The sequence below is a fragment of the Hypanus sabinus genome, chromosome 3 (assembly GCF_030144855.1).
Source record: "Hypanus sabinus isolate sHypSab1 chromosome 3, sHypSab1.hap1, whole genome shotgun sequence".
Lineage (NCBI taxonomy): Eukaryota > Metazoa > Chordata > Chondrichthyes > Myliobatiformes > Dasyatidae > Hypanus > Hypanus sabinus.
Window position 1 is genome coordinate 49331805 of NC_082708.1, and position 13266 is coordinate 49345070.

Consider the following 13266-nt stretch of genomic DNA (forward strand, 5'->3'; position numbering starts at 1 on the left):
ATGCCTGTCTACACCCCCTTATTACAATGGTCTCTGTGAAATTAACTCTGGAACCTTTTTACTCAATTTACCAGTTCTGAAAACACTTAGGCAACTGCTTAAAGTAACAATACCTTTACAGCTAATCTAAAACCTGAAACAGTTATCCCATTTTTATTTCAGAATAGAAAGAATGTTTTAATGCATATATGCAGTGCCTTCACAGATTTAATAACACTGAAGTTAATTGATCCTGCGTCAATTTCTGAGAACACCTATATAAGTACAGTACTTATAAAAACAGCAATTAGTATAACGCTTTCCAGCACCAGAAACCAGGGTTCAATTCCCACTGCTGTCTGTAAGGAGTTTGTACTCCCCATGACCACATGGTTTTCCTTGTTTGGGGCGGAGGGAGGTTCTGGTTTCCTCCCAAATCCCAAAGACAAGGCTAAGTAAGTTGTGGCATGCTATTTTGGCGTCGGCAGTACAGCGTCACTTGTGGACTGTGCTGGACATTGATGCAGAAGTTCCAATGTACATGTAACATTTAAGCTCATCTTTATCTTTAAAAAAAAACTGCATTTTTACACCTAAGTTGACACATCCTGTACTCTGTTACTCCCCTCTCACACTCATTTATAAACTTTGCCATCTTTTGCTTGCTGATCCACTCTGATAAATCTGTGTTGACCTGTATTTTCTTCATGGATATCGCTGGTCAGGGGTACTGCTGGTAATGTAACCCAGAGAACAAAGAGTACATACTTCTTGGAAGAGAACGTAAAAAGAGGTAATATATATTATAATTTGAAAGGGAAGCCTAGACTTTCCACATCAAAAAACCATTGAAGGTAGTTGAACAAACTGATAACATTGTTTAAAAAGAAAATCCTTAGCTTTATTAACACATACATAGTGTACATGAGCAAGTCTTCATTAAACAATGGTTGAGTTTAGTCTAAGGCCAATTCTGAGTGTTAGTTATTCAGAAGGATATCAAGAGTTTTCAGAAGTTACACAAAGATTTTACCACTTGGATTCTATGTTTGAGGGCTTACAGATTCATAAATTATACTGGGAAAGTGACATCACCTTCTTTTGAAAAAGATCTAAAGGAAGATTTAGCTGACATGTTAAATATTTAGTAAAAAGGGAGAAACTGGAAGGTAGGACAATAGCTGGGGGATCCAATTAGCAAATGATAGAACAGATGACTGTTGAGAGTAAGGAGTTACCTTCCTATGAAATGGTCAATCATTCCTTATTAGAAACACCTTTTGCAGTAGACTGCAGAAACAATGCAGAAACACGTGTTTCCATGGCTTTTCTGAAGTAATAATTTGGTAATGAGATTTACTTAAGCAACCAAATATTCAAATATCTCTGGCAGCTCCATGTTTGATAATGTTGCAGTATGAAAAATACATCACTAGAATAAGAAACAGATGTTATATGACCACCGAGCTAACAAGGAAGAAAACACAGTTGCAAACTGGAGAAAGGCATCATACCAATCATTCACCAGTTTTATTTTCAATACAAATTCCTTGTATTGTTTCCTCAATATATGGTCCTATCCCTAGTTTTATACTACTATGTTAATATGTATATTCAGGGAAATTCATGAAGGATGGCATGGGTTCTTTTAAATCTCAGTGGATGGGTAATGTAACATTTTTTTCAAATGGAACCATTTCTGGTAATGCAATAGTTTAGCAAATCCCTGCTGAAATCTCAGAACAGATTAATTTCATTATTGGAGATGGGCAAAGATTCATATCATTTAATACAGTTGCCACGATAGGCAATTAAATGTCACCGAAAGGCACAGTGTTGCAACCAGATTGAAATATTCAAATATGCAGTTCTTGAAAATACAAGTACAAATAGAAAGAAAATGAATAAATTAGACCACTAGCATCACTGGTTTCACAATTAAGAGTACAGATGGTAAGATCAAACATTTATTGTGTTTGGTCCACAGTCAGGATGTTGCCCACCATTTTAGATTCTCCATTACAGTAAGAACATTCAGGCCAAATGGAACGTGCTGCACAGATGACAACATAAATAATTAACTATTACCTTCTGATGCACCATCAATAACTCACTCTGAGACGTAAAGGCGAGATATCGGCTTTTATTGACTGGAAAAAGGAACAAGCAGTGAGTGACCATACTGCATCCTGGAGACAGAGATGCCAGGCTCAGGCCTCGATCGCCTTTATACAGGGGTCTGTGGGAGGAGCCACAGGAGCAGTCAGCAGGGCGCGTGTCCAGACAGGTATATGTAGTTCACCACACCTTCATTATAATTTAGTGGTCAAATTCAATGGTCGAGTTCTGGGGCAAGCATCATGTCCTGTATGCCCACCCACAGTTTGATGAAATCCAGCATTTTCTATACAAGGCTTCTTGTTCAACTTCCCACTGAATCCCTTGCTCTTAGAATTTGTCTGAACTGTTAGGAAAAGATTTTTAGAGTTAGGTAATGGAGAAGACTAGTAGGCACTGTTCCTTCCAAGCTGCAGAGATGTGTAGCCACATAGTAACTGAAATGCTCCCACACACGTAGCCTTTGTTACCGTGCCGCTGGAATTTTCTTTTCTATAATGTTAATATTAAAGTGCCGCACAGTTTTATGGTTGTGTAAAAAAATTCCTGCTAAGAGGAATGGTTGGTTCACGCAACTACAAAAAAACATTTGAGGGAACACTGCTAGTAGGGTCTGGTAAACCATTGCTTCTGCACACTGAGAAGACTAATTTAAAATCTTACATCCCCAACCTCTAGTTATTGTGTTGTTGTCTTCCATCAAATTACTCTGCTGAACATTCCATTGATTGTAAGCTGTGTAAGTAGAGCTAGGCATGCATGTTAAACTGGAAACACATTTTGCTCTGGGGAGCAAAATTAATATTTTTAATTCTCCCCTCCATCCCCCAAAATCTTATTTTCAGCAGATAACTGTTGCATGTTCCAATATGACTCTGACTACTATCTGATCAGTAGTCCACTTGCGAGGGCTAAATAAATTAAAGCAGTTGGGATCTTTAGAAGTGATGTCATCTGAATGGCCTTCCTTGTTTAAACAAAGCTAAAAGACCGATCACATTTGGATCATTACATGATGAAAAATGTTCCTAATTCTATACGTCCTGCAGTAACAATATAAACTGAAGAAAGGTTTGTTCTTCATGTCAATTTATTGTCTTCCAGGTACCAGGAGGGCATGCTGCAGGCCCAGACACTGGATCCAAATATGTCTATTTTAGTGCAAAGAGCAACAGAGGGAGTAATCAACAGTATAGAACAAAATGGCCCAAATGCTGTCCTAGATTGGGAAGTGGATGAACTTCTTGAATGGACCAATGCACTGAATTTTGAAAAGTAAATAAATTATATTTAATATGAGATGCATGAACTGCTCATAGGAATTGGGTTTAAAATTAGGTCTACAAAGAAAACATTTTTATTGCACACTGCTTTATGCTCTGGATGAGTTAATCTTGGGTTTTACTCCACTTTCCTTCCGACTTTAGAAGTTTAAAATAATTAGAGTCTTCCAACTTTCTGTGAATGACATGCACATTTTAAAGCAATGATTATTTTTGAGTAAAATTGCAATTTTTTTCTGAATTCATGAGTGTGAATATCATGAGCAGAAAATATATTTGGTATCATATCTGAAATTGCTTAAGAATGTGATAAAGAACCTCTCTGAATTGTTGTGGTCAATACAATGAAGGCACTGCTACAATACTGTTGGGTATGGAGTTCTGAGTTTTTAATGCCTTGAGAATGAAAGATGTGTGTCAAGGTCGTGTTTTTTTATTTTATTGAGATACAGTGTGTAAGAGGCCCTTCCATTCCGTAGAGCAGCATCACCCAGTAACCACCCCCCCAATTTAATCCCAGCTGAATCACAACACAATTTACAATGACCAGTTAACCCACCGACCAGTATGTCTTGGGTCTGTGGGAGGAAACAAGAGCACCTGGAGGAAACCCACATGGTCATGTTTATTTCATTTATTTGCATCATGTTGATCTTTAACCAAAATTTTTATGGCTGGCTTGGAGTCGTAATTCATAAATGCTGTCACCCAAAATGAACAAGTAAAAGGAGCAAAAATAGTCCAGATATCTACTGATCAGTTAAAATATAACAGATATATATTAGATTACAACTCCATTTTCCTATATTATCCCATTTAATTTGAATCCCTTTTGTCTGAAAAATCTCTGTCTTGCTCAGAGAAAGAATTACATCCTTGCTTTTATATTTTACTCCTTTCAAAATGAATGCTAATATTGCATTTGCTTTCCTCAACACCAACTCAACCTAGAAGTTAACCTTTAGGGAATCCTGCATGAGGATTCCCACATCTGATTTTTGTATTTTCTCCCCATTTACAACTAATCCACACCTTTATTCCATCTGTCAAAGTACATGACCATGCACTTCCCTACATCCGCCACTTCTTTGCACATTCCCCCAATCTGTCTTTCTGCAGACACACTGCTTCCTCAATATTACCTTCCCTTTCACCTATCTTCATATCGTCTGCAAACTTGGCCACAAAGCCATCAAGTCCTTCATCCAAATCATTGACGTACAATGTGAAAAGAAGCTGACACTGACACCAAAAAAAGCCCCTTTTATTCCCACTCTTTGCCTCCTGCCAGTTAGCCAATCTATCTATGCTAGTACCTTTCCTGTAAAACCACAGGCTCTTATTAAGCAGCCTCATGTGCGGCATTTTGTCAAAAGCCTTCTGAAAATCAAAATAAACAATATTCAGTAACTCTCCTTTGTCTATTCTGCCTGTTATTTATTCAAAGGATTCCAAAAGTTTGTCAGGCAAGAATTCCCCTTTAAAAAACCATGCTGACTTTGGCCTTTTATCATGTGCCCCAAAGTACCTTAAAACCTCATGCTTTATAATCAACTACAGCCACTGAAGTCAGGCTAGCTCCCAATAATTTCTCTTCGTTTGCACCCCGCTCCCCACAGTATACTTATTATTGAAGGGAATGACCACAGGGGTACTCTGCACCAGGCTGCCTGTTCCATTTTCCTCTTCTGACAGTCACCCAGGGACCTGTGTCCTGCAACTTAGGGTTGTCTACCTCCCCGCAGTGCCTATCTATCACCTCCTCTTTCTCCTGTATGAGCCGAAGGTCATTGAGCTGCAGATACAGTTAGCTAACATGGTCTCTAAGGAGCTGCAGCTTGATCCACTTCATGCAGATGCAGTTATCAGGGAGACTGGAGGTCTCCAAACTTATCCACATCTTACACAATGAACATACACTACCTCTGGATCCATACTCAGTACACTACGTACTAATTCAAAATAAAATTGCTCAAAGCTTTCTACTTTACTTAAAGTTCTCATGTCAAAAGGGATTTTGGATTTCTCTTTTAACATGGAACTAATTTAAAAATTGTGTTTCCTTGTCTCTTGTTGCCCAGTAGACTATTTCTTTATTTCAATCAACACAAATTTGAAAATCTTCTCATTAAAGCATGTAAGAATATTAGAATGTAAGAGCAGGAGGAACAGAAGGTCTCAAGCCTGTTCTGCCATTCAAAAGATCACTGTAGGTCTGATCTTGGCTTTATTTTCCTGCTGTTCTCCAGAAACCTCAACTCTTCTCTAGTTTAAAAATCTCCCTACCTAAGCCTTGAATATATTTTATAATGACCCCGTTTTCTTTGAAATAGAAAAATTCAAAAAATCATGATTCTCTGAGAGAAGAAATTTTAACTTTGTGAGCCTTCTCTGAACTGCCTTCAGTACAAACATATCCAGCCTTTAAAAACAGGGACCAAATTGTGTGTAGTATTCCAGATGAAGTCTCTGTAAAATATGTTTCCCTATGCTCAGACTTGATCCCTCTTGCACTAAAAGGCTACATTTGATAAGTTTACCTAACCAGTTGCTGTGCGAGCAAGCTAATATTCTGCTCCTTGAATGAGGACATACAAGTCCACTGATATATGCCGCCGAAACTTCCGTAGTTTTCCCAACAGTTTCCAGATCCAACTATCAGTCCCCCACCTGTTTCAGCATCCCACCCTCACCCAGTCATCAGACTATTAATGTTCGGCCCTATACATAAGCACACTTAGATTTTAAAGGTCTGAAGCTGTAAAGGTTCCCATGTGACAAATTTGTTCAAAGATAAATGTAGAAATAAGCTCGCTGAATATTGTGTCCAATTCTTAGTAGGTTTAACATCCAAGGATGCACATTGTATTGAAAGGACAAGAAGATAGGTAAAGGGGGGTGGGGCAACTTTGTGGTAAAATTTGAAATCAAATCCTTAGAAAGAGGTGACAGGATTGGAAGAAGCAGAATCCTTGTGGTAAAGTTAAGAAACTGCAAGGGTAAAAAGATCTGAACAGTAGCCAGGATGTGGGCTACAAATTACAATGAGAGATAGACAACACATGTCAAAAGGGCAATGTTACGATTGTCACGGGGGTTTTAATATGCAACATCAGAGGTGCAAATGGACTTAGCAGCCCTTGTGCAAGACTCCTAGAAGGTTAACTTACAGGTTGAGTTTGTGGTAAAGAAGGCAAATGCAATGCATGAATGCATAAATAAATGCATAAATGCATTTATTTCAAGAGGAATAGAATATAAAAGCAAGGAGATAATGCTGAGGCTTTATAAGATAATAGTCCGGCCACACTTGGAGTATGGTCAACGGTTTTGGGCCCCATATCTTAGAAAGGGTGCATTGTCATTGGAGAGAGTGCAGTGGAGGTTCATGAGGATGATTCCTGGAACAAAGGGGTTAACAATTGAGGGGTTATCTTTTAGAACAGAGGTAGGGAAGAATTTCTTTAGCCAGTGAGTAGTGAATCTGTGAAATGCTGTGCCAAAGACTGCGGTGGAAGCCAAGTCTGAGGGTATGTTTAAGGGGGAAGCTGATTGTTTCCTGATCAGTCAGGGCATCAAACGATATAGTGAGAAGGCAGGTATATGGGGTTGAGTGGGATCCGGAAGCAACCATGATGGAATGGTGGAGCAGACTCGATGGGCTGTATGGGCTAATTCTGCTCCTATATCTTATAGTCTTAATATTAACTAGTGTATAAATCATACTTCATATAATGCTTAATAACCAAGAATCACTAATGAATGATGATGCATTCTTTTTCAGATACTTAAAAGATTGGATGAAAATTGCATGTAGCAACTCTTCTGCAGCTTACTAAGGTACCTCTTTACTTAGTTCTAGTATTTACTGCACTTGGGCCAGCAATGTTCCAGCTACTTTTTTAGGAGTTTGAGAAGATTCAGTATGTCAAATTTCTTGTTGGAAATCTTGGACCCCAATAACTTGCAGAGGCTAGTAAAATTGCTAAGAGGTTCCCAGGGATCTCCCCCCACCCATTTGTGTCATTTACTGGGAGCATTGTAGACGAAGGGCCTGAAGTATTGTTGAGGATCCCTATGAGCTATCCCACAATCTCTTCGTCCCACTATTATTAGGAAGGAGGTACAGGAGCATCAGGACTGGAATTGTCAGACTGGGTAACAGCTTCTTCCCTCAGGCTGAGACTAATGAATACCCTGCCAATACTGAGGTGTTGTGACGAGAACAGTAACACTTTGGATCATATTAACTAATTCATGGTAATATTTTGTTTCATGTACTGTGTGTGACAAGTTTTGTGGGTCAATGTGGATCAGAAGAACATTGTTTTTGTTTGGTTGTATATATGTACAGTCATGTGACAATAAACTTGAACAACAGGTGTATAGGGGAGAACATTCTGAATGGTTGCTTCCCTGCCTGGTATGAAGGCTCCAAATCAAAGCATCACAAGAGGATGTACACTCAATGATTAAAGAACAGCTTCTTCCCCCTCCACCATCAGATCTCTGAACAGTCCATGAACCCTCGAATACCTATCTCATTATTCCTTTTGCGCTACCTATTTTGTAATTTATGTTAATTTTATGTCTTTACACCATACTGCTCCTTTCAAACACCAAATATCATGTCATTCTGATTCTGTACTGTTCCATTATAAAACACCTGATGAAATACTGTCTAATTTCTGGGATAACGTCAGTAGCATTCAAGAAGCTCAACACCCTCCGGCATAAAACAGACATTCTAATTGTCGATCACCACCTAAAGGATATATTATTTTCACTGCCACAGATCACATCTGCCACAGGGTACTATCTGCAACTCACCAAGAGTTCACCAAAGTAGCAGCTCCGAAAATCACAACTTCCTTATCCTTGAATAATGAAGGTGGCAAAATGCAGGGAAACACCATCACTTGACAGCACCTTTACCTTGGACAACATGGCTCTCCCACCTTCTCAAGAGATATTTGATTTAGATGCTGGTGTTATCAATGATACCAATGTCCTATGGATTAATAAAAAGTCCTGTTGTTTTATCATTGAATTATTGGTGAACTTAGTGCAACAGCATGGAACATTGTCAAGGAAATATTGTTATTCCTTTTCCAAACCTCTTAAGTATTGTTTATTGTACCGTACATGGAACAATCACTGGAATAATTGAACAATTCAATTGACAGATAATTATGATGGGCCCTTCAGAATCAATAAGCAAACCATTAGGCAAACAAGAAGAAAGAAAAAGATAATTAAATATCACTACTTCCCTGATATCTGAAAGTGTCCCATTGTTGGCTTTCTGAAATTATCTGCATTAGTCAGATGCAGATCATTTTTAATTCAAGTATACTACAATCAAAAATTGGATGTTTCTTTTTGAAGTATGCTAGAAAATGAAATAATAGATTAATTAATTAAATGTATTCACTTTCATAAATTACTTCCTGTTTATACTTCTACACCATTAGTTACCAGTCTGCATAAAGATTTCATTTGCAGTACATTATAATGCAAAATGCATTTTGCAAATTGGCCATAGCCAAATAGATGCACCTTCAGAAGCTGGTATATTCAAGTAAGGACATTGCAAGACAAATATCCATGAATTCATGCATCAAATTCTGTTTTTGAATTTTATCTACAGAAACGAGGTGTTGCCAGTCGAAAAATGAACCCTGCAATCGTCTATTTTTAATGATCAATGATGTGCTATGGTGGAGAAATGTTCAACATAACATACCAGTTATTCAAGAAGAATCAATGAGCAATCAAGTTAACTTTTGAATAAAGAAAGCACCTAAAATGCAATTATTTTCTTGGATGAAAACCATGGCACCAATGAATTATTTCACTACTATAAGCACTCATGTATAACTTGTCATCAATTTACTTATCAGCAAATATTCTTACTATAAAATGAAATTGAAGAATGTCTCAGCTTTAGCTCCCAGGCCTCAGTTTCATCTGATGTCAAGCTGCTCTAATAGTTTCACCAAGAATAAGGAAGCCATCCTCACAATTAGTTCCTCCCAACATTATGCTAAAGGGAAATAATAAAATAAATAAGAACAAAGATCAATTCATGAAGGGCCTCTATCAAACTGCGAGGATTTTCACTTCCTCACTTGCTCTAAGCGCTGAATGTTTCAGCTTACCAGTTTAAATTCAAACAAGATATACTAGTAAATATATTCTATCAAAAGTGATTGTTGCTTCCTGATCACCTAATTATAGACAATAGGTGCAGAAGTAGACCATTCGGCCCCTCAAGTCTGCACCGCCATTCTGAGATCATGGCTGATCATTCACTATCAATACCCAGTCCCTGCCTTGTCCCCATATCCCTTGATTCCCCTATCCATCAGATATCTATCCAGCTCCTTCTTGAAAGCATCCAGAGAATTGGCCTCCACCGTCTTCCGAGGCAGTGCATTCCACACCTCCACAACTCTCTGGGAGAAGAAGCTCTTCCTCAACTCTGTTTTAAATAACTGACCTCTTATTCTCAATCCATGCCCTCTGGTACTGGACTCTCCCAACATCTGGAACATATTTCCCGCCTCAATCCTATCAAATCCTTTAATTATCTTAAACGTTTCAATCAGATCCCCTCTCAATCTCCTCAATTCCAGCGTGTACAAGCCCAATCTCTCCAATCTCTCTGCGTAAGACAGCCCTGCCATCCCAGGAATCAACCTAGTGAATCTACGCTGCACTTCCTCAATTGCCAGAATGTCCTTCCTTAAACCTGGAGACCAAAACTGTACACAATATTCCAGGTGTGGTCTCACCAGGGCCCTGTACAAATGCAAAAGAACATCCTTGCTCTTGTATTCAATTCCCCTTGTAACAAAGGCCAACATTCCATTTGCTCTCTTCACTGCCTGTTGCACTTGCTCATTCACCTTCATTGACTGGTGAACTAGGACTCCTAGGTTTCTTTGCATTTCTCCCTTACCTAACTCGACACCGTTCAGACAATACTCTGCCCTCTTGTTCCTGCTTCCAAAGTGGATAACTTCACATTTATTCACATTGAATGACATCTGCCAAGTATCTGCCCACTCACTCAGCCTATCCAAGTCTCCCTGTATTCTCCTAACGTCCTCTTCGCATGTCACACTGCCACCCAGTTTAGTATCGTCAGCAAACTTGCTGATATAGTTTTCAATGCCCTCATTTAAATCATTGACATAAATCGTAAAGAGCTGTGGTCCCAATACAGAGCCCTGTGGTACCCCACTAGTCACCTCCAGCCAGTCTGAGAAACACCCATTCACTGCTACCCTTTGCTTTCTATCTGCCAACCAGTTTTCTATCCATGTTGAAACCCTGCCCCCAATGCCATGAGCTCTGATTTTACTCACCAATCTCCTATGTGGCACCTTATCGAATGCCTTCTGAAAATGTAGGTACACAACATCTACTGGCTTACCCTCATCTAACATCCTTGTTACACCCTCAAAAAACTCCAACAGATTAGTCAAGCATGATTTGCCCTTGGTAAATCCATGCTGGCTCGGCCTAATCCTATTTCTGCCATCTAGATGTGCCACTATTTCGTCCTTAATAATGGACTCAAGCATCTTCCCCACGACTGACATTAGGCTAACAGGGCGATTGTTCTCCGTTTTCTCCTTCCCTCCCTTCTTGAAAAGTGGGACAACATTAGCCACTCTCCAATCTTCAGGAACTGATCCTGAATCTAAGGAACATTGGAAAATGATTACCAATGCATCCGCAATTTCCTGAGCCACCTCTTTTAGAACCCTCGGATGCAGACCATCTGGACTCGGGGATTTATTAGCCTTCAGTCCTACCAGTCTACTCATCACAGTTTCTTTCCTAATGTCAATCTGTCTCAATTCCTCTGATATCTTATGACCCTGGCCCATCCATACATCTGGGAGATTGCTTGTGTCCTCCCTGGTGAAGACAGATCTAAAGTATGCATTAAATTCTGTTGCCATTTCCCTGTTTCCCATAACAATTTCTCCCAATTCATTCTTCAAGGGGCCAACATTGTTCTTAACTATCTTCTTTCTCTTCACATAGCTAAAAAAGCTTTTGCTATCCCCTTTTATATTCCTGGCTAGACTGAGCTCATACCTGATTTTTTCTCTCCGTATTGCTTTTTTAGTTAAGATCTGCTGTTCCTTAAAACTTTCCCAATCATCTGTATTCCCACTCATCTTAGCCCTGTCATACTTCTTTTTCTTTAATGCTATACAATCTCTGACTTCCTTTGTCAACCACTGTGGCCCCTTCCCCCTCTTTGAATCCTTCCTTCTCATTGGAATGAACTGCATTTGCATCTTTTGTATTAAGCCCAAGAATATCTGCCACTGCTGATCCACTGTCTTTCCTGCCAGGGCATCTGCCCATTTAACTTTGGCCAGCTCATCCCTCATGGCTCCGTAGTCTCCTTTATTTAATTGCAACACTGACACCTCTGATCTGCCGCTATCCCTCTCAAATTGTAGATAAAAACTTATCATGTTATGATCACTACTTCCTAATGGCTCCTTTACTTCAAGATCACTTATCAATTCCTGTTCATTACACATCACCAGGTCCAAAATAGCCTCATTCCTGGTTGGCTCAAGCACAAGCCGTTCCAAAAATACATCCCTTAGACCGGGGGTCGGCAACCTGCGGCTCCCGAGCCATTTGTGGCTCTTTCACCTCTGTGCTGCGGCTCCCTGTGGCTTTGGGAAATAATTGGTCAGTATTTAATTAAAATGTATTTTATGTTAGTTTGTTAGCTTTTGAAATGTAATTATGGTGATCTTGTACATTTCCTGCCACATCCGAAACGGCTCACAATTAGCCGGCATTCCGGCTAAGGGAGATAGCCTACGGGGGTTTGTGAGTACGCGTCTTTTGCAGCATCTGCGTCCATGGGGGCTGGGTTGAGGGAGGCTTAAAAGCAAGGCTGTTTAGTTCGAATAAAGCTATCTTTGACTGCAGTTTACTGACACCGCTACAACGTGTTTTTATCGCTGGCTGTCCAGACGGAAGGTGCTGAAACGCTTTGTCGCGTGTCTGGAAGAAGTGAAAACTTTCCTGGGCAGCAAAGGGCTCACCTTTCCTGAGCTGGAACAGCCAGAGTGGCTGGAAAAGCTACACTTCATGGTAGACATGACAGCGCACCTGAACACGCTGAACACAGCTCTTCAGGGGAAAGGACGTACAGCCCTGCACATGTTGGAGGATGTTTTGGCATTCGAGCGCAAGTTGACAGTGCTTGCCAGAGATTTACAGAAAGGCACTTTGTCTCACTTCCCCAATTTGAGAGAGTTCAAACAAGGTCACGACATGATAATTTCGGAGTATTTACATTCTGCAATCATCGCAATGCAAACATCGTTTGGGAAACGCTTCTGTGAGTTCAGAGAGGAAAAAAACACATTATCCTTCCCGGTCACTCCCTTAAGCATCGATCCTTCCCTACTGAATACGACTGCATTGGCAGGTGTGAGTCAACCTGATCTTGAGATGGAACTGGCCGACATAGCCGACAAAGACATATGGGTGTCCAAGTTTAGACGCTTGACAGCAGACCTTGAAGATGTTGCCCGTCAGAAGGCCGTTCTTGCTCAGAAACACAAATGGAGTGATATTGAAAACCTCACAGATGACAGCTTGCGATCCTGTGTAAAGATGAAGGTGACATCATACAGCCCTGATGTGCAGACGCTGTGCGCTGAGGTCCAGGAGCAGAAATCCCATTAACCAAGTATGATAAATATTTTAATTGCCTATTATTTTACTTATATTCATATTTTTTCATAGTTCAGTGAAATAGTCCTTTCATTTTTCAGGATGACAGCTGGCTGACGTTATTTTTGGTTTGCTGCTGGCGGAAAATTTAAGTTCG

The 13266-nt window shown here is 39.8% G+C and overlaps 1 protein-coding gene across 1 annotated transcript in view; it reads left to right on the forward strand.

Moving 5' to 3' along the window:
- Nucleotides 1-9941, forward strand: part of c3h11orf65 (chromosome 3 C11orf65 homolog) — a 57347-nt gene extending 47406 nt beyond the window's left edge. Inside the window, exons 8-10 of the mRNA XM_059964279.1 lie at nt 3202-3372; nt 7165-7220; nt 9031-9941. Of these exons, the coding sequence (XP_059820262.1) occupies nt 3202-3372; nt 7165-7219 (226 nt within the window). The 3' untranslated portion in view covers nt 7220; nt 9031-9941. The remainder of the gene's footprint in view (nt 1-3201; nt 3373-7164; nt 7221-9030) is intronic.
- The last annotated feature ends 3325 nt before the right edge of the window (nt 9942-13266 follow it).